This window comes from Hemitrygon akajei, chromosome 10 (assembly GCF_048418815.1).
Source record: "Hemitrygon akajei chromosome 10, sHemAka1.3, whole genome shotgun sequence".
NCBI lineage: Eukaryota > Metazoa > Chordata > Chondrichthyes > Myliobatiformes > Dasyatidae > Hemitrygon > Hemitrygon akajei.
In genome coordinates, this window is record NC_133133.1 from 78,716,391 (window position 1) to 78,738,823 (window position 22,433).

Here is a 22,433-nt window from a genome sequence, read left to right on the forward strand (position 1 = left end):
ATTTATGATAATTTGAAACTAGTCTTACCTGCCTCTAGGACCTGATGAAATCCTATATGGATATAATGATGCTCGATTGATTTATCTGCAAATCCCTGTAAACAGGCTTCGATCCTGACACAGGGCAGTTTGAATATTCTCTTTGTGATCCTGAGAGTTTCCCCAGTGGCTGATATGGCATATTATATCCTAAAATCATAATGACACTTTCAACTAGTTGTCTGCAGTAAATTATCCTCAATGTAGCTGGATGGCTGAAGAATTGAGGAAGGTATAAATCGATTGTCAGGTGTGACAGAGTACGTTGCGTTGATTTAACTATTGTAGTTGATAGGGATCGTTCTGTATGTACACGGTATCTGAGGGCACCATCAACACTCATCACACACTGAACCAGCAGGTTGAAAAGAATCAAGTCACCCGGCAACAAGTAATCTCATGCACATCTTTATTTGTTATTGGATAACACCCATCAATCTGTCCAATCCATGAGAGGTACACAGTGGGAATGAAAGCGGAAGCACAGAAATACAAATCGCAACGGACTGCAGATCAAAGCGGACATTCACTGACGGAGCCTCTTTGCTCAAAGATCCAGTGCAGGTAACGACAATAAATTAAATGACAACTGAGTATATTTATTACTGTTACATAATTTTAATATTATTCGATTAAGAAAATTGTGGGCGAGTTTGCAAGCAGGGTCTCGGTGTAAACGACCGTAAAGCCAATATATAACGCTAACAAATTGAGAAAACTCCTGAACAGGTGCTACTTTTGTCCTATTTTCTACTCTTTTACTTTAATGTAGGAATTTTACATCGGGGATCTTCGGGTTTTCGAGTGAAATTGAAGTTGAGCAAGTAACAACAGCAGAAAACTGCCCTAAATTGATAATCAGAATCAGGATTTATATCACTGGCGTATGTCGTGAAATTTGTTAATTTAGCAGCAGAAGTGCAAAGCAATACATGACAAATGTATGAAAAACTGAATTACACTGAGTATATATGTGTATATTGACTAATTAAGTTAAAACAAGTAGTGCAAAACCCAACAAATAAACAGTAGTCGGGTACATAAAGAGGTTCGGGTGTTTCCAGGAAAGGAGAGAGCTGGGTGACACAAAACACGATAGAGTTAACCAAGGGGTGCTGCGGTGTAAGAACGTATTGCAAACCGCCCAGGAAACAAATGAGGGAAACAAGTTGCAACTTATGTTTAGTTCACTTTTCCAGTCTATCTGACTATTTCCAGCACTGAATGAGATGTCATTTCAATACCGCTTAACACAAGGTACAGAGACTAACAAAATCCTGTCACCCGCGGTCTTTGAGAAGAAGGTGTGAGGCTCAGCGGTTCTCGGGCTTGTCTTTCAAGTTTCCATGCGGACCAGGTGCCCATGGAGAGTTAGAACACAGTTCATATTGGCTGTCCCGTGCCTTCCTGAGGAAAGTTTCCGAGGAAGTTGCTGGAGCCGTCTAGCAGAGCGTTGCTGGGATTTCAAGTGCGGCGTTGTTATTTTAAGATTTAGTTAAAGGAGAGAGAAACAAAATATATTAGAGGAGAAATTTCGGGGACATTGCTAAAGTGGTAGGTGAGAAGTTGCAAATCCAGAAGGCATAGGTTTGTTCTGAAAAGCACGATGTTTATTTGGAGAGAAACTGAAGTGGAGAGTGGGTGGGTGTTATCCCGTAACTGGATCACTTACCAGCAAAGATAGAGAGGTCCACTGAAGTCTGATGGTACCATTTTTAAACGTTTTTATTTATAAAGGGGCACAAAAGTAAGGTTAATACAAACATTCAGATAACATACGTCGTCAATTCTCAATCTAAAGCGCAGGTACAGTAATAAACAATAAGAAATAAGCTCTATCGTTGTCTAGGGGTAATATATATATTGTCCGATGTATATCTAAAAGTCTCTTGTGATCACTGCAGTTCCACCAGCTGCCTTCTTTTGGGTGTCGCGGTAGTGCACTTTGTTGGAGATAGAGAGATAGGGATAGAATGGAACAGATACCCGGCGGGTTTTTCCAACCTTTAGGAGTTCGATTCGTCGGAGTCTCATTGGGGAATGGCGCTCACTTGTGGCCTCTCCTGTAGCTAAAGCCATTCTTCCGTGGTGAGATCGCCAATCCCAGGCAAGGAAAAGATGCACACGAACCCCCCCCCCCCCACCGGCTGTCGCTATTAAACGCTGTCACAGGATTTCTAGCGTGTCTTCTGGTGCGTCTGGGGGGCCGTCTTTACAACCCCTCTTTTATCTGAACTCTCGGGGTCTCAGATGTCAATCAGGTTGGGATGATGCAATCTCTCTCCGTCTCTCCACCCACGTTGCCCTGAGGGTATACACGTAGTACAGTTCCCAATTCACAAAGGTGTCTCCAAGAGACAATGACCACAGTCGCCAGCTTTTGCCTCGCCGTGAAACGAGGGACACCGCACGTATCTTTCTCTTCTCTTGGGTCATTGACCCCCCCTTCACTAGGGCTCTGGCGATTCTCACAAAGGAGGGGGCTGGGATCATAACACCTCCCCTCTTAAAACGTTTTTACCAGCGGTTAAAACGGAGTGGTACAGAGTCTTACAGGGTTTTAGGATCTAACATAGTACAAAAGCTTTTCTTTTAACTACAGAGCTGTACCATCATACATTTTTCAGCATCTAAACAGTTAACAATTACAGTGGCACTTCCTTTAATATGGTAACATCTTGTCCCTGACTAAAGGCTGGTAGCATCAGATTTCAACAGGCAGGGTTCCAAGGGGGTTGTCTTTGTTATTCACATGCTTTGTCAAAATCCCGTACAGCCGGTTTTTCTATTTAAAAATGGCGCCCCCATTAGCCGTCACCTCTTTTCCGGTGAGTTCCTACGTGGGGGACCTGGGTAATTTGGCGAGGTACTCTCCTGCCTTTCCGTTCCATAAGGGTTATTCTCTCAACACCGTGTCCCAAACTTAAATCATCGTGTGAATTTCCACCCAATTCTTTAATGTTACACAGGTAGCTAACCCTTTTGTCAAGACCATGCAAACTGATGGGTTTCAGTTCGAACCTTTCCCTCCGGCCGCATTTAAATTTCGGCTTTTTCACAGCGCTCTCTTGAATAACAACAGCGTGTGGGGCACCTTTACATTCCAAATCAACCTGTAATCGATGCGCAGGCACCGCGTTACCAAGCCCTCGTTTCTGTAACTTGGTTGCTTCTTCTGCCACCAATCTAAACTTTAAATTTTCTTCATTCGATTTGGGAACTACAAACTTCCTGTTCCCTTCAATAATAATGTTTATCCCCCCATGGTCGAGTTCCACTTTAAGGTTCACCACTCCTTTGTGTACCAACACCTGGGAACCCTCCCTTCCCCCAATTACCAAGGTTAACCCTTTCTTCACTGAACCCAGTCCATCTGACCCACAGGGACTGCATTCCTTTTTAACTGAATCAAATACCTCAGACTTTTTCTGAGCTCCATTACTAGGTACAGTACCACGTGCATCCACATCTTGGACACACTCAAACGGGACATCTGCCTCTTCCAGGCTTTCAATATCTGTACCCTTTTCAAATTCTAAATTCCCCTGATCCTCCCAGTTACTCTCTGGGCAACTCCCTTCCGGAGTAAACTCAACCCCGCGGGGCTGAAACAACCTCGTCTGCCAACCCAGCAGACCTCTCCAAGGTAATGGCATCCTTTTCATCTAGGACTGCCTTCATCTCATTCTCGGGAACACCTTGATAACTCTCAACTTCTTCAAACAGGGCTGCCACCCCCGACAGATCATCCATGTCCAACTCTGGACCTTTTAACAGCTTTTTCCATTTCTCATCTTTATTTCCTACCTCTAGGACCTTTCTCTTCGCTAAGGGAAGATCTAGCTCCTCTCCCTTAACCCCTTTCACTTTACTACTCTTTGGTTTACCACCTTCAGAACCCTCATGGCACAGGGTCAGTAGGACCGTCTCGGCCAAATCAATACTGGCCAGATTTAAACTGCTCGCTTTCTCAGCTGCCTTTCTCGACAGGCTGCGAATGCTCGCACCTGTGGTACAGACTGGAGATGCGAGGGGCAGGGCTGCAATCTTCACAGGCTGTTTGGGCCGTGTCACCCTTGTCCAAACCTGCCTCCCGGCTAAATCATTTCCGAGGAGGACGTCCGCGTCAGTTCTCGGGAATTCTGATGGCACCCCTATTTCGACTAGTCCAGATACTAGCTCACAATCCATAATTACCTGATGTAGGGGCACCATTTCTATTCTTGTACCTATCCACTTCACGGCGACCATTCCCCTTCTCCGACCGAAATCTAGTATCTCAAGGCGGATCAACGACAGCTCCACCCCGGTGTCTCACCAGATTCGGACGGGAATGGGTGGGTCTCCCCCCTTCACGGACACGGTTCCGGGTGACAGCCAAGTCTCTGACCCTTCTCGTACTCTGTCTACCTGGGGCTCTTTCGTCGATTTACTGATTACCACGGCACACCCGATAGGGACCGCTGCTTTCCCTTTTTCTGGCTCCTTTCTCGGAGCAAAGCACCTAGAGGCAATATGTCCTCCCTTTCCACAATTAAAACAGGTCAAGCCCGGAAATCTCGGGCCGTCTGGCCTTTCCCCCTCAACCTTACCACTAGCTCCCGGCGGGACCTCTGCCTCAGTCGGCGGACTTTCTCGGGCGTTCCCACGGTCTCTCGGGTAACCTTTTGGCGAGGAAAACTTTGTCCTGTGGGTTAGGGCATATTCATCTGTGAACCTAGCAATTTCCGAGATGGACTTATTCGGCTTCTCATTCAAATACATCCGGATCTCCTCCGGAACACACCCTTTTAATTCCTCAATCAAAAATAACTCCCTGACACCTCCAAAAATCTAAAAAAGAGGGTGGCATGGCTTTACCTAACTTTCGCTTATATTACTGGGCAGCTAATATACGTTGTGCTGCCTTCTGGTCTTTCTTCCACGGTCAACCTGAGTGCCCTAACTGGGTGGCAATGGAGTTGAGCTCCACTAAAGAATTATCTATATCTGCACTTCTTGGCTCTGCACTCCCTAGCAGTCTGCCCAGATCAATAACTAATCCTCTGGTTAGACACACTTTGCGTATATGGGCTCAGTTCAGGAAATGCTATGGTTTCCAGGGGTTTTCCGTTTCTAGCCCTGTCGCACATAATCACCTTTTTTTACCTACCACGTTCGATTCAGCATTCCATGTTTGGTACAGGAAGGGCATTAGACATTTTGAAGATCTCTTCATTGATAATCGCTTCGCTTCTTTTCAACAGCTCTCTGTTAAGTTCAACCTGCCTAACGCTCACTTTTTCAGATATCTTCAAATCCGACACTTCACTGCTCCTTTAATTCCTAACTTTCCTGAAATGCCTGCGAAAAATGCTATGGACCTATTTCTTTCCATTAATCTACTAGGTAAAGGTTTAATTTCAATTATCCAGGATAAACTAGCAGCCTTACGATGGGCCCCTGTGGATAAAATTTAAATGGCCTGGGAGCAGGATTTAAATATCTCCTTATCCGAGGAGAGCTGGGACTCAGTTCTCAAATTGGTTAACTCAACCTCTCTTTGTGCTCGCCATTGTCTCTTACAGTTTAAGATTGTTCATAGAGCCCATATGTCTAAATCTAAATTATCTCGATTCTACCCTGGCATTAGTCCGCTCTGTGATAAATGCAAGAGGGGCGTGGCCTCTCTCATCCATATGTACTGGTTCTGTCCTAGCTTGGAGAAATTCTGGAAAGATGTCTTCACTACATTATCGGGTATTCTGAATCAGCACCTAGAACCTAACCCCTTAATTGCTCTGTTCAGTTTTTGGGGCGAGGCAGATTTATGTCTGGGTCCGACCCAATGCCGAATACTATCCTTTGCCTCTCTCCTGGCGAGACGCTTGATCCTCCTTAGATGGAGAAATGTTGCCCCGCCCACCCATGCGCAATGGCTTAACGACATTATGGCCTGCTTGGACCTCGAAAAAATTCATTATTCAGTTCTCAATTCGGATGTAAAGTTCCATAAGGTCTGGGGGCCTTTTATCGAGTACTTTCATAACCTTCCTCTTGACTAGGGTTTTTTTTTCTTTTCGGTCCCTTGCTTTCAGCTCCCTTTTTTTTTCTGGTAGTAGGCATTATTATCCTCTGTTGCTAAGTGTATTCACAGTCTGGGAGTTTGACTGTCTGGACTTATACTCTCTATATTGTGTGGTGGTTGGCCTGGAATTGTTTTTTTCTTGTGTTGTGGGGTTTGGGGAGGACACTAAGCTCACTTGTCTTTAATTTAGGTGCTTTTTTGTTAAATTCTCTTCCTTTGTAGCATATTGTTATTGTATGCTTAACCTTGCTCTGTATTAATGCTCCTCATAGGGATTTGGAGTTTTTAATTTTGTAAAATGTTTTGAAAAACTAATAAAAAAATAAAAAATAATAAAATAAAAATAACTCCCTGATACGCCCATAATCCCCATCCACCTGTTCCACGGTGCACCAACGGTCCAAGAGCACACCCTTCTCATGGGCTAGCTCGGTATACGTTTGATTCCACCCTTTCCATAAATTTCTGAACCTTTGTCTATAAGCTTCAGGTACTAGCTCGTAACTCCGGAGAATGGCCTCCTTTACTTTGGCATAATTCTCCGCTTCCCCTCCCTCGACGGCCAATGCCACATATGCTCGTTGTGCCTTCCCTTTTAACACACTTTGTAACAACGTCACCCACTGCTCTTTGGGCCACTTCTGATTTACTGCCACCTTTTCAAAAAGCAAGAAATAACTATCAACATCCGACTCTTTGAATGGAGGTACTACCCTCAACTCCCGACTAACATTAAACCTCTCCTCTCGATCTAACCCTAGATCTCTTCGCTCTTTCTTTAACTTCTCCATCTCCAAGTCATGTTCCCTCTGTTTCTGTTTCTCCTCATACTCTCTTTGCTTTTCAGCTCGGTCCTGCTCTCTCTCGGCACGTTCCTTCTCTTTCTCGGCTTGTTCCTTCTCGATCTCGGCTCATTCCTTCTCTTTCTCGGCTACTTCTAGCTCTTTTAGCTGAATTTCATGCTGTCTTTGCTTTTCAGCTTGGTCCTGCTCTTTTTGCACCTCTAACCCCTTTAGTTGGAGCTCCTGGTCCCGTTTCACCTCTAACTCCTTTATGTGGAATGCCTGCTCCCTTTGTTTGTCGGCCCTTTCTTTCTCTTTCTCCGCCCTTTCTTTCTCTCTCTCAGCCCGTTCTTTCTCCTTCTCAGCTGCTTCCAGCTGCTTTATTTTAAATTCATGTTCCAACCTTAATTTCTCCAACTCTAGCTGATCCATCCCACTAGCTGGTACTTTTTCAGGGATATTTTCCAACTCCTCAGCTGCAAACACCTTCTTCCCAATGTAATACTGAGTTATGACCCTTCTCACTTCCCACTTTTTCATTGATGACCTCACCTCTGTGAGGCTTAACCCCTTCGCCAGATTTACCAAGTCTAATTTTGTAACCCCCCAAAGTCGGGTTTTTCATAAATTCATCCATGTCCATCTTTGCTGTTTTCCCGTCTGGCTACCCGCGTACCAGATCCAAATTTTTTGACTTTCAAACCCAATTCACTGACCTCCCAATTTCGTATCAAATCTCGAGATGAGGCCCCAAGTTGTTACGTATCCCGTAACTGGATCACTTACCAGCAAAGATAGAGAGGTCCACTGAAGTCTGATGGTACCATTTTTAAACGTTTTTATTTATAAAGGGGCACAAAAGTATGGTTAATACAAACATTCAGATAACATATGTCGTCAATTCTCAATCTAAAGCACAAGTATAGTAATAATCAATAAGAAATAAGCTCTATTGTTGTCTAGGGGTAATGTATATATTGTCCGATGTATATCTAAAAGTCTCTTGTGATCACTGCAGTTCCACCAGCTGCTGTCTTTTGGGTGTCGCGGTGGTGCACTTTGTTGGAGATAGAGAGATAGGGATAGAATGGAACAGTTACCCGGCGGGTTTTTCCAACCTTTATGAGTTCGATCCGTCGGAGTCTCATTGGGGAATGGCCGCTCACTTGTGGCCTCTCCTGTAGCTAAAGCCATTCTTCCGTGGTGAGGTTGCCAATCCCAGGCAAGGAAAAGACGCACACGAACCCCCCCACCGGCTGTCGCTATTAAACGCTGTCACAGGATTTCTAGCATGTCTTCTGGTGCATCTGGGGGGCCGTCTTTACAACCCGTCTTTTATCTGAACTCTCGGGGTCTCAGATGTCAATCAGGTTGGGATGATGCAATCTCTCTCCGTCTCTCCACCCACGTTGCCCTGAGGGTATACACGTAGTACAGTTCCCAATTCACAAAGGTGTCTCCACGAGACAATGACCACAGTCACCAGCTTTTGCCTCACCGTGAAACGAGGGACACCGCAAGTATCTTTCTCTTCTCTTGGGTCATTGACCCCCCCTTCACTAGGGCTCTTGCGATTCTCACAAAGGAGGGGGCTGGGGTCATAACAGTGGGGTACAAAAGATAGTTGGAAGCTAACACTCAATTCCCCCGGCCTGTTTGGTTCCAGTAAGGATAACTCTTATCCGGATAAGCATTGGAATCGCTGAAGTATAGAAGTCGTTCAGTGTGTGCCTTCAGGCTCCTGTCCTTCCTCCCTGATGACAGCAATGAGAAGAGGGCATGTCCTGGGTGTTGATGGATGCCACCTTTTTGAGGCATCGCTCCTTGAAGGTGTCATGGCTGTTTGAGAGGCTAGTGCCAATATAACTTGCTGCAGTTTATTTCGATACTGTGCAGTGGTCACCCATCCACCTCCATACCCAATGGTGATACCCCCAGTTATAATTCACTCCACAATGTAACATTGTCTCATTGTATTCTTACTTATCAATGCTTTATGGATAAAAAACTGACAAATCTCATCCTCTTGATTCAGTTTAGTTTTTAACTATATCTTTAGTATTCCATTCTGTTCTGTGAAGACAGAAAAAGTCTTCAACAAGTCAGCTTTTTATTTTAATTTAATTGCAATTTCACGGACATCTGTTGTCTATGAAAATAACATCTTCCTGTGAGTTGCTGGGAGTGTGAGTGAAAAATGCTCTTTTTCCCAAAGCGATTGCCTGGGCTTTCCATTGAGACAGTAAGGGGACATTTTACAGTACATGGGTTTCTGTCACTTCACTTAAAGGTGGTGACTGATTTATGATGATGTTTGAGAGTCCAATAATTTTGACCATTCCCATTCACATTCAGTTTTCTATGTCCTGACCTTCATGATTGCACATTCTTTATTGGAACATTGAGGAGGAAGCACGACTGCCCTTACAAACTCTTTCTTCAGGTTGAATAAGGCAAGGTGAGTAAATGCAATTGTGTATTTTCTAGTTGCTTGCATGAAACCAAATGTTATTAAAGACAATTTGCCTCAGAATCTATGATACGTCTGGGAGAAAGAAAGCACAACTCATTCTGTCTTCTCCTCTAGAAGTAGAGAAATCACTCAACAAAAGACAAAAAGGCCCCCCAAGCATCTGGATAAAGCTCTGTAGTCACTGGATCTTTATACTGGCCAGCCAGCGAGAGACGGAGATCAGGAATGGGAGGGTCAAGCTCCAGGTTGGTCAGAAATTACTCACGTTGTTTCTTCCCAGCTCTCCTGCATCAACAAAATCTGCTGGAGCAGAAGCGGTACAGTGCTCAGCTTTCTCTTTAAACAGGACTGTGCTGGCTCTCTGGCAGATCAAATTCGTTTTATTGTTTTTTGAGATGTGGGTATTGACATCAAAAACAGCAGTTATTACAAATTCCTAACAGCCTTGAGCATATACCTGGGACTTAACTTCTTGAAAATCTGATCCCATCTTGGGTTTGGCCCATGATTTCACCACAATAGACCTGCCAACACTAAAGGAACAATGGTACATTTCCTCGTAAGCATGGTGCATGACGGAGATGAAGATACATGAGGAAATGTTATCTCACACTAAAGCCTGGTGGACTTTTTATTGTAGAATAGCATAAACAGGCAGCATCTTTAAATTTTGTGAGTGGCATTTGCTTCTTCCTCTGTGTGGTACTGGTGGAAAGTGTGGCTGTTTTGGGGAGCAGATGGTGCACCAGTACAACTTCTTGAGTGCTGCTGGAGATTGATTCATGAAAGGGAAATGAGGGGTAATCCTGCATGCATCTGACTTCTGCCTCACAGGAAGTAGAAGGCTTTTGGGGTGTCAGGAGGTTTCAATAAGATTCCCCCCATTCTTCTAAACTCCCATGAATACAGGCCCAGAGATATCAACAACTTCTTATACATCAACTGTTTCAGCCTCGGTACATTCTTGTGAATATACTCTGGTCCCTCTATGATACTAGCGTATCCTTTTATAGATATAGGGTCCAAAATTGCTCACAATATTCCAAATGCAGTCTGCCCAATGGCAGATAAAGCCTCAGCATTACATCCTTCTTGTAATATTCTACTCCTCTCAAAATGGATACTAATGCTGCATTTGCCTTCCTTACCACATTAGAAAATAGTCTACATCCTTATTCCTTCTACCAAAATGCCTGGTACTACACTTCACTGTATTCCTTCTGGCACTTATTTCTCATTTCCTGGAATGTCCAAGTCTTCTGCAGAATCCCTGTTTCCTCAACACTGACATCTTTTGAACATCATTAGTCACTGGCAGCCAAGCAAAAAAGGAATAAAGAGCTGATGGTTCAGACCGAGACCCTTCATCACGACTGATGAAGAGTCTCAGCCTGAAAGATCAGCTCTTTATGCCAGAGACGTGTTCCTCCAGCATTTTATGTGTGTTACATTTATTCCCACTCTTTACTTTCTGCCAGTCAGCCAATCATTTATTCATACTGGTATTTGTTTTTGGAATCCTATCTTCTTTTTGTACAGCACCTTGTCAAAGGCCTACTGAATATTCAAGTAGCAACATCTACTGTCTCTTTGTATATCCTCTCTGCTGTTTTCTCAAAGAAAATCTGATGTGTCAGGCAAGATTTTCCTTCAAGAAACCAGTAGGAGTTCTATTTTATCAGGTATCCTCAACTACCCTGAATCCTGATCTTTAATAATGGACACCAACATCTTGCCCAACCACTGAAGTCAAGTTAACTGACAGATAATTTCCTGTCTTTTGCCTCCCTCCATCCTGAAATCCTTCCAGAGATGAATATTTCTTGAAGGATCATTACTATTGCTTCACAGATTCTTTAACACACTTTTAAAAATCTGGGGTGTAGATCATCTCACCAGGTGTCTTACCCACCTTCAGACTTCTCAGCTTCCTAAGCACTATCACTATATAAGAGGAACAAAAACAATAAACAACAGGCCAAATAGGGTCGTTGACTAAAACGCTCAAATAAACAATGAAGCCTACCCTGCAACTAAAAGAATAACTAAGAATAAAACAAATCCTCTCATCTTCAGAATCAGCTGACTCGACAGTCCAATTGCTCAGCCAAGGTGGAATGCAGAAAGCGAAGTGTAGCTATGTCCATATCCAAGTCTCGACAGATACTACGACAGAATGAATGGAGTTAAATACTATCATGGTGGGAGATTTTAAATTTCCAAATATCGATTAGCATCTCCCTAGTGCAAGGGATTTAGATGGGGTGGAGTTTATTTGGTGTGTTCAGGAAGGTTTCTTGACACAATATGGAGATAAACTACAAAAGGAGAGACTGTACTTGATTTGGTATTGGGAAATGAACCTGCTTGGGTGTCAGATCTCTCAGTGGGAGAGGACTTTGGAGATAGTGATCATAATTCTATCTGCTTTAGAACAGCATTGGAGAGAGATAGGAACAGACAAATTAGAAGAGCGTTTAATTGGAGTAAGGGGAATTATGAGGCTATCAGGCAGGAACCTGGAAGCTTAAATTTGGAACAGATGTTCTCAGGGTAAGGTACGGAAGAAATGTGGCAAATGTCCAGGGGACATTTGTGTGGAGTTCTGCATAGGTATGTGCCAATGAGACAGGGAAGTTATGGTAGGGTACAGGAACCATGGTGTACAAAGGCTGTAGTAAATCTAGTCCAGAAGAAAAGAAAAGCTTACAAAAGGTTCAGAGAGCTAGGTAATATTAGAGATCAAGAAGATTATAAGGCCAACAGGAAGGAGCTTAAGAAAGAAATTAGGAGAAGCAGAAGGGGCCATAAGAAGGCCTTGGCAGGCAGGGCTAAGGAAAACCCCAAGGCATTCTATAAGTATGTGAAGAGCAAGAGGATAAGACGTGAAAGAATAGGACCTGTGAAGTGTGACAGTAGAAAGTGTGTATGGAACCGGAGGAGATAGCAGAGGTACTTAATGAGTACTTTGCTTCAGTATTCACTAGGGAAAAGGATCTTGGTGATGGTGATTGTAGGAATGACTTGCAGCAGACTGAAAAGCTTGAGCATGCAGATATTAAGAAAGAGTATGTGCTGGAGCTTTTGGAAAGCATCAAGTTGGTTAAGTCATCAGGACCAGACGAGATGTACCCCAGGCTACTGTGGGAGATGAGAGAGGGGATTGCTGAGCCTCTGGTGATGATCTTTGCATCATCATTGGGGATGGGAGAGGTTCCGGAGGATTGGAGGGTTGTGGATGTTGTTCCCTTATTCAAGAAAGGGAGTAGAGATAGCCCAAGAAATTATAGACCAGCGAGTCTTACTTCAGTGGTTCATAAGTTGATGGAGAAGATCCTGAGAGGCAGGATTTATGAACATTTGAAGAGGTATAATATGATTAGGAATAGTCAGCATGGCTTTATCAAGGGCAAGTCATGCCTTATAAGCCTGATTGAATTTTTTGAGGATGTGACTAAACACATTGATGAAGGAAGAGCAGTAGATGTAGTGTATATGGATTTCAGCAAGGCATTTGATAAGGTACTCCATGCAAGGCTTATTGAAAAGTAAGGAGGCATGGGATCCAAGGGACATTGCTTTGTGCATCCAGAACTGGCTTGCCCATAGAAGGCAAAGAGTGGTTGTAGATGGGTCATATTCTGCATGGAGTTCAGTGAGCATTGGTGTGCCTCAGGGATCTGTTCTGGGACCCTTACTTATCATGATTTTTATAAATGACCTGGATGAGGAAATGAAGGGATGGGTTAGTAAGTTTGCTGATGACACAAAGGTTGGAGGTGTTGTGGATAGTGTGGAGGGCAGTCAGAGGTTATAGCGGGACATTGTTAGGATGCAAAACTGAGCTGAGAAGTGGCAGATGGAGTTCAAACCAGATAAGTGGGAAGTGTTCATTTTGAAGGTCAAATATGATGACAGAATATAGTATTAATGGTAAGACCCTTGGAAATGTGGAGGATCAGAGGGATCTTGGGGTCTGAGTCCATAGGACGCTCAAAGCAGCTGTGCAGGTTGCCTCTAGGGTTTATTGGCTTTCATCAATTGTGGAATTGAACTCAGGAGCCGAGATGTAATGTTGCAGCTATATTGGACCCTGGTCAGACCACACTTGCAGTACTGTTCTCAGTTCTGGTCTTCTCACTACAGGAAGGATGTGGAAGCCATAGAAAGGGTACAGAGGATATTTACAAGGATGTCACCTAGATTGGGAAGCATGCCTTATGAAAACAGCTTGAGTGAACTCAGTCTTTTCTCCTTGGAGCAACGGAGGATGATGGGTGACCTGATAGAGGTGTATATGATGATGAGAGGCATTGATTGTGTGGATCATCAGAAGCTTTTTCCCAGGGCTGAAATGGTTGCCACAAGAGGACACAGGTTTAAGATGCTGGGGAATAGGTACAGAGGAGATGTCAGGGGTAAGTTTTTTATTCAGAGAGTGGTGAGTGCGTGGAGTGGGCTGCTGGCAATGGTGGTGGTGGTGGATATGATAGGGTCTTCCAAGAGACTGTTGGATAGGTACATGGAGCTTAGAAAAATAGAGGCCTATGGGTAACCCAGTAATTTCTAAGGTAGGAACATATTCGGCACAACTTTTTGGGCCGAAGGGCCTGTATTGTGCTGTAGGTTTCCTGGTTTTCTATGTTTGCTATTATCACATTGAAATAATAATTAGCTGACGCATGCATATTCACGAGCGCAATTGCCGAATCTGCTGCATTGCTGAATCTGTGATTGTGACACCCTTGTTAAGTCTTTCCTCTCATTTACTATTTATTTTGGTTTCCTCTTTTATATTATTTGCTGGCTTACCATAATAGTTAGTATTGCTCTTGTTAATATTTTTGCCCAGTTGTCTTCTGTTAGTTTTTAAAGACTTCCCAACCCTCTAGATTCCCAGTAATATTTGCTACATTGCATGTCCTCTATTTTGCTTTAATGCTGTCTTGACCTAGCTTGTACTCATGGTAGCCTCATCCTGCCTTTACAATGCCTCTTTTTTGGGATGAACCGATCCTGTGTCTTCAGAATTGGCTACCAGTGAATAATGGTGCTCTGCTGGAGTCTGTGTTGGGACTGCTTCTTTTTTGCGTTGTATGTCAATGACTTGGATGATTGACTTGATGACTTGTGGCAAAGATGATACAAAGATAGGTGGAGCGACTGGGAGTCTTGAGGAAGTAGGAATGCTACGGAAGGGTTTAGATAGATTTTTGAGAATGGGCAAAGAATTGGCAAAAGGAGTACAATGTTGGGCAATATATGGCCAGGCACTTTGGTACAATGAATAAAAGTGTATAAACGGGGAAGAATTTTACGGGATGTGCTGACTTTGGAGAGGGTTCAGAAGAGGTTCATGGGAATGACTCCAGGAATGAAAGGATTATTATATGAGGAGCAATTAGTGCCTGTGGGCTTGCACTTGCTGAAATTTAGTAGAGTGAGTGGGGAATCTCATTGAGACATGTTGAATGGACTAAATATCTCAGATGTGGAGAGGATGCTTCCTATGATTTGAGGGTCTAAGACCACAGGTCACACCCTCCAAACAGAGGGATATTTATTTAGAGCATAGACAAAGATGAGTTTTTCAAACCAGAGTGTGGCAAATCTCTGGATTTCATTGCCTTTGGCTGACGTGGAGGGAAAGTTATTGAGTACACTTTAATTGGATGGTTATAGGTTCATGCTTAGTCAGAGTATGAAAGTTTCAGGGAGAAGGCAGCGTGATGGTGTTGAGAGGGAATTGAATCAGCCTTGATGAAATAGGAGAGCAGACTCGATGGGCCAAATGGTCAAATCTGCTCCTATGTCTTACGGTGGAATTACTCCCAAAAAGTCCAACCGTTACTCTTCTATTATCCCTACTAGTGTTACCTTCCAGTGAACTTTGGCCAGTCTTCTCTCCTGCTTCTGTAATTCCCTTTATTGCACTGTAATACTGACACATCCATTTTTATCTTCTCCCTCTCAGACTGCAGGATGTATTCCATACTAGTAGGATGACTGCCTCCTAAAGGTTCCTTTACCTTTGGCCCCTTAATTGAATCTGATTAAGCAACATCCAATCCAGAAATTTCCCTCATGGTCTCAACCAGGAGCTGTTTGAAAAAGCCGTCTAATAGGCATTCTACAAACTCTTTCTCTCATAATTGAGTACCAAACTGATTTTCCAATGAATCTACATATAGTAATCACCCATGGCCAACATAATATTAACCACTTCACATGTCGTTTCCATCTTCCTTTGTAATTTCTAACCCACCTCCTTGCTACCATATAAAGCTCCCGTCAGTGTCTTTTTTTAAACCCATGTAGACTGCATCTTCTAATCATATATCTTTTCTTTATGGCTTTATTTATTTTTTAAATAAACAAAGCCATCCCAACGTCTCTGCCCAGTGGCCCGTCCTTATAATAAAATATGTATCCTTGGATGTTAAGCTCCCAGTTGTGATCCTCCTTCCCAGCCTACCTGGCAATCTGTAACTATGCAACATGCATTGGAATATGACAGATTCAGTTCTGTATTCACCACCCTTCCGTATTCACAATTCTTTTCAATTTTGTCTCCATGTTTCTGACGATAATTTCTTATCCCTTTCTGAACTTTGTCTTATTCATTAATTTGGAGACTTCTGTAACCTCCCCTGGATTCTCCTTCCCCTTAATGTTATCCTGACTTTTCCAACCTGTTCAATCCACCCCCTACAATTTAATTTAAAGCCCTAACCACAGCCCTAGTTAATACGATTTGCCAGGATTCTGGTCCCAGCCTATTTCAGGTGGAGCCTTTCCCATTGGAACAGCTCCCTTTCTCCAGTACTGGTGCCAATGTTCCACAAATTCAAACCCACTTCTCCCACACCAGACTTTGACAATACATTTATCGTTCTGAACTCATAAACCCTGTGCAAATTGCATGTTGCTCAGGTAGCAACCCAGAGATTATTATCTGTTTGTTTCCGCATTTTAATTTTGCCCCTAGCTTCTTAAATTTCCTCAGCGGAAACTCTTCCCTTGTTCTTCTAAGATCACTGGTACTCATGTGAAACACAAAAGCTGAACCTTTCCCCTTTCCATGCTTAATTTTGCTGCAATTCAAAGTTTCAAAGGTCAAGTCTCATGTCAGAGAAATGCTTTTTTCTTCGCAAAACATCCAGGAAAACAGAGAAGTGCCCCAAAGAATGAACAACAGTTAAACATGAGAACCCCAAAGTCCCCCCCAGCTCCCCCCTACCGCACGTAAGCAGCAGCGAGCAATGATCCCCACTCCCCCACCAGCAAACGTAAACGCGCATCGGTACAATCATTGAGCCCAAGCGTGTGCTAAGCGATGGCAAAGACACAGACCTTGCAGTTAACCCAGAAGTTTCACATTTCAGCCGAATTTGACAACCCACAGGTTCTCTCTCTCCCTGGCAAGGGAGAGGGGGTGTCCCCCATTTTCACAGTGGGCAGGAGACATAACAATAACCTGCTGGTTTACAATCTCAAAAATCCGTTTCATCGCCTTTTCCAAGCTCTGTGCTTGAAGATCGCAAAGACCTCGGGCCTTTGGGCCCACAGCAAAAGATTTTCTGGCCTCCCCGATGACAAACAAGTCTCCGGTCGTGACACCGACCCTCGATCCGCCCATCTCCAAAGCCCCAAGATCTTAGGCTTCCGAACACGATTGAGATTCTCAGGCCAAACTCTTGGCATGGCGAAGAGCGACCAGACGTGAAACCCCGAGAACAGGTCCCATTCCCGCAAAGAACCGAAGCCTGCGTTTAACTGCAGATCAGGGTCTTCAAAAGAGCCCTGTAAGGAAAAAATAAAGATATTAAAGGTAGAAATAGAGCTGTTTCCGAAGATGCAAGCAAAGGAGTCGCCGTTAGGCACCATCACATAAGATATCCCAGACCCAGGAACCAGACAGATAACATAGCCTTTGGCACTCTCAATTCTTCCGACTGAGAATTGTTCCTATTCCCCTGTCTATACGATCTCTAATTACAACTACATATCTCTTCTTTCCACCTTCTTGAACAGCTCCATGAACCATAGTGCCATGGTTTGGTAGCTGATCGCCCCTACAGCCCTCTGTCTCATCTTGGGAAGGAGCATCAGTTTCAAACAAGAGAAAATCTGTGGGTGGTGGAAATCAAAGTAATAGAGACAAAATGCTGGAGGACCTCAGCAAGCCAAAGAGTAAACAGTCGGCATTTTTGGCTAAGAAATGAAGGGTCTCGGCTGGAAACGTCAGCTGTTTATTCTTGTCCATAGATGCTGCCTGCACTGCTGAGTTACTCCAGCATTTTGTTTGCATTGAATCAGTTTCAGACCAGTTGGGCAAGTTCAGGGTCTGGGACTCCCCCAACACTCCCTCTTGGAACAGCCTCCTCTCCAAGTGCCTCACTCACAGTCACACATTTTTTACCCTGATCACAGACTGAGCAGAGTCCAGGTAACTCTCACCCTCCCTGATGTATCGCAGTGTTAGAAGCTCAGATTCCAGCTCCTCAAATTTGAGCCCACATTCCTTGAGTAACCATTATTTGCTGCAGATCTGGTCACCAGGAACCATAATGGGGCCCACCAGCAACCACATCATGCAGGTAAAACACATCACCTGATCCTGCATCCTTGTTTTATTGAATTTGTTATAATTTGTGTTTTTTTCACATATATAAAATGCATTTGAGACCATTACAGTCCTGTATTGTAAATATGGAATGGGGAACCGGTCCAATGTCATTTTAATTTTTTTTTAATTGATACATAATCTTCTATAGCTAGAAAATGATACAAGTCTTCAACAAGTTGATATATATACAATTAATAAAGCTGAAGAAAAGAACTTATCAAAAAAGAATAACATATGATAATGAAAAAATATATACTTTTTATTAATGGAGAAATATGTCTTACCATTATATATATATATAGAAGAAAAATCATCAACGACCAATTCACATTTATATAAAATAAAACTGGAAGGAAACCATATAAAATAATTCAAATTAAATGATAATATTTGTCAAAAAAAACCCATCTTCTCTCAAAATTGAATCGAGGATCAAAAGTTCTACTTCTAATGTTTTCCAAACTAAGACATGCAGGTATGATATTGTGGCCATCACTGAGACGTGGCTAAAGGATGCATGTCTCTGGGAGCTGAACGTCCAAGGATACACAGTGTATCGGATGGATAGGCAGGTAGATAGGGGGGTGGCGTATCTTTAATGGTAAGAAATGATATTATGTCGTTAGAACGAGTTGACATTGAATCGGAAGGTACAGAATCTTTATGGGTTGAGCAAAGAAATCGCAGGGGTAAAATGACCCTGATGGCAGTTATCTACAGGCCTCCAAACAGCTGCAGTGATGTGGACTACAAATTACAACAGGAAATAGAAAAGTCTTGCCTGAGGGCAGTGTTATGATAATTGTAGGGGATTTTAACATGCGAGTGGATTGGGAAAATCAGGTTGGCACTGGATCTTAAGAGGGAGAATTTGTAGAATGTCTACGAGATGGCTTTTTAGAACAGCTTGTTGTTGAGCCCACTAGGTAATTGGCTGTACTGGATTGGGTATTGTGTAATGAACCAGAGGTGATTAGAGAGATGGAAGTGAAGAACCCCTTAGGAGGCAGTGATCATAATATGATTGAGTTCACTGTGAATTTTGAGAAAGAGAAGCTGAAATCCAATGTGTCGGTATTTCATTGGAGTAAAGGAATTTACAGTGGCAGGAGAGAGGAACTGGCCAAGGTTGACTGGAAAGGGACACTAGCAGGAAGGACGGCAGAGCAGCAGTGGCTGGAGTTTATGCGAGAAGTGAGGAAGGTGCAAGACAGATACATTCCAAAGAAGAAGAAATTTTCGAATGGAAAAAGGATGCAACCATGGCTGAGAAGAAAAGTCAAAGCCAAAGTAAAAGCAAAGCAGAGGGCATACAAGGAAGCAAAACTTAGTGGGAAGACAGAGGACTGGGAAGTTTTTAAAAGCTTACAAATGGAAACTAAGAAGGTCATTAAGAGGGAAAAGATGAACTATAAAAAGAAGCTAGCAAATAAAATCAAAGAGGATACTAAAAGCTTTTTTCAAGTATATAAGGAGTAAAAGACAGGTGAGAGTAGATATAGGACTGATAGAAAATGATGCTGAAGAAATTGTAATAGGAGATAAGGAGATGGCAGAGGAACTGAACGAGTGTTTTGTATCAGTCTTCACTAAGGAAGACATCAGCAATATACTGGACATTCAAGAGTGTCAGGGAAGAGAAATATACGCAGTCACAATTACGATAGAGAAAGTACTCAGGAAGCTGAATAGTCTAAAGGTAGATAAATTTCCTGGACTAGATGGAATGCACTCTCATGTTCTGAAGGAATTAGCAGTGGAGATTGCGGAGGCATTAGCAATGATCTTTCAAAAGTCGATAGATTCTGGCCTGGTTCCGGAGGACTGGAAGTTTGCAAATGTCACTCCGCTATTTAAGAAGGGGGCAAGGAAGCAAAAAGGAAATTATAAAACTGTTAGCTTGACATCGGTGGTCGGGAAGTTGTTGGAGTCGATTGTCAAGGATGAGGTTACGGAGTACCTGGAGGCATATGACAAGATAGGGAGGACTCAGCATGGTTTCATTAAAGGAAAATCCTGCCTGACAAACCTAATGCAATTTTTTGAGGTAATTACAAGTAGGCTGGACAAGGGAGATGCAGTGGATGTTGTGTATTTGTATTTTCAGAAGGCCTTTGACAAGGTGCTGCACATGAGGCTGCTAAACAAGGTAAGAGCCCATGGAATTATGGGAAAGTTACATACGTGGATACAGCATTGGTTGATTGGCAGGAAACAGAGAGTGGGAATAAAGGGATCCCATTCTGTTTGGCTGCCGTTTACCAGTGGTGTTCCACAGGGGTCCGTGTTGGGGTGCTTCTTTTTACGTTGTATATCAACAATTCGGATTATGGAATAGATGGCTTTGTGGCTAAGTTTGCTGATGATACAAAGATAGATGGAGGGGCCAGTAGTGCTGAGGAAACAGAGAGTCTGCAGAGAGACTTGGATAGATTGGGGAAATAGGCAAAGAAGTGGCGAATGAATTACAATGTTGGAAAGTGTACAGTCATGCACTTTGGTAGAAGAAATAAATGGGCAGACTATTATTTAAATGGGGAGAGAATTCAAAGTTCTGAGATGCAATGGGACTTGGGAGTCCTCATGCAGGATACCCTTAATGTTAATCTGCAGGTTGAGTTGGTGGTGCAGAAGGCGAATACAATGTTGGCATTCATTTCTAGAGGAATAGAGTATAGAAGCAGGGATGTGATGTTGAGGCTCTATAAGGCACTGGTAAGACGTCACTTGGAATACTGTGTGCAGTTTTGGACTCCTTATTTAAGAAAGGATGTGCAGACATTGGAGAGGGTTCAGAAAAGATTCACTAGAATGATTCTGGAAATGAGAGGGTTAACATATGAGGAATGTTTGACTGCTCTTGGACTGTACTCCTTGGAGCTTATAAGAATGAGGGGGGACCTCATAGAAACATTTTGAATGTTGAAAGGCATGGACAGAGTTCATGTGGCAAAATTGTTTCCCATGGTGGGGGAGTCTAGTACGAGAGGACATGACTTGAGGATTGCAGGGCGCCCATTCAAAACAGAGATGCGAAAAGATTTTTTTAGCCAGAGGGTGGTGAATCTGTGGAATTTGTTGCCACTGGCGGCAGTGGAGGCTAAGTCATTGAGTGTCTTTAAGACAGAGATTGATAGGTATCTGAGTAGTCAGGGCATCAAAGGTAATAGTGAGAAGTTGGGAGAATGGGACTAAAGGGGAGATTGGATCAGCTCATGATGTAATGGTGGAGCAGACTAGATGCGCCAAATGGCTGACTTCTGCTCCTTTGTCTTATGGTCTTAATACATAACATTACTTAAGAGAACCATTGAATTAATGTAGTGACATAGGGATCTTTCCATTTCAATAAAATAGCCCTTCTTGCCAATAATGTAACAAATGCAATTACATGTTGATCTGAAGATGAAATACCCTGAATATGATGCAGAACTATTCCAAATAGTACAGTCAATGTATTAGGTTGTAAATTAATTTTCAGAGCTTTAGAAATTGTAGAAAATAAAGATTTCCAAAAAGATTTTAATGAAGAACATAAACAGAACATATGTGACAAAGTGGCTACTTCAGTTTTACACCTATCACAATAATTATCTATGTTAGGAAATATTTTGGATGGTCTTTCCCTTGCTAAATAATAATAGTGAACAATTTTAAATTGAATTAAACAGTGATTGGCACATATCGAGAAAGAATTGACCATTTTCAGAGCTCGCAACCAATCTTCATTAACGAAGGTCATATTAAGTTCTCTCCCCCAATCGTGTATAATCTTTAGTGAGAGGTTATCTTTTTGTAGTAAAAATAAATTATAAATTCTACTAATGGAACCTCTTACTAACGGAAACATATTCAAATTAATATCCAACAAATCAGATTCTTGCATATATGGAAACTTAGAAAAGTATTTTTGTAAAAAATGTCTAACCTGAAGTTATTGCAGAAAGTGTGTATGAGACAGAGAGAATTTTACTAATTAACTCATCAAAAGTCATCAATTGACCATCACAAAATAGATCTGCAACAGAACAGATCCCCTTATTTCTCCACAGGAGAAAAATGGGATCAGTTTTTGAGGGTTTAAATAAAAAATTTCAATATAAAGAGTGAGACAATTTAAATGGTTTAAAATATTTTTTAAAAATTGCAGAACTGAAACCAAATCCATAAACACTGTTTAATAACAGGATAGATAGCTTTAAATTCCAAATCAATCCAGGCTGGTTTTTAGCTCTTATCGAGCCAATATAGCCAAAAATATAATTGTCGAATACTCACAGCCCAATAATACAATCTTAAGTTAGGAAGTACAAGTCCACCATCTTTTTTAGATTTTTGTAAATGATACTTGTTAATTCTTGGTCTCTTATTGTTCCAAATAAAGGATGAAATAATAGAGTCGATTTGATCAAAAAAATTTTAGTTGGAAACAAAGGTATATTT

General features: G+C 42.5%; 1 protein-coding gene across 1 annotated transcript in view; it reads left to right on the plus strand.

The window, feature by feature from the left end:
• The first annotated feature begins 524 nt into the window (after window positions 1–524).
• The window catches only part of LOC140733993 (interferon-inducible GTPase 5-like), a 28,694-nt gene continuing 6,785 nt past the window's right edge, over window positions 525–22,433 (plus strand). Inside the window, exons 1-2 of the mRNA XM_073057570.1 lie at window positions 525–603; window positions 9,476–9,606. Coding sequence (XP_072913671.1) covers window positions 9,587–9,606 — 20 coding nt within the window. The 5' untranslated portion in view covers window positions 525–603; window positions 9,476–9,586. The remainder of the gene's footprint in view (window positions 604–9,475; window positions 9,607–22,433) is intronic.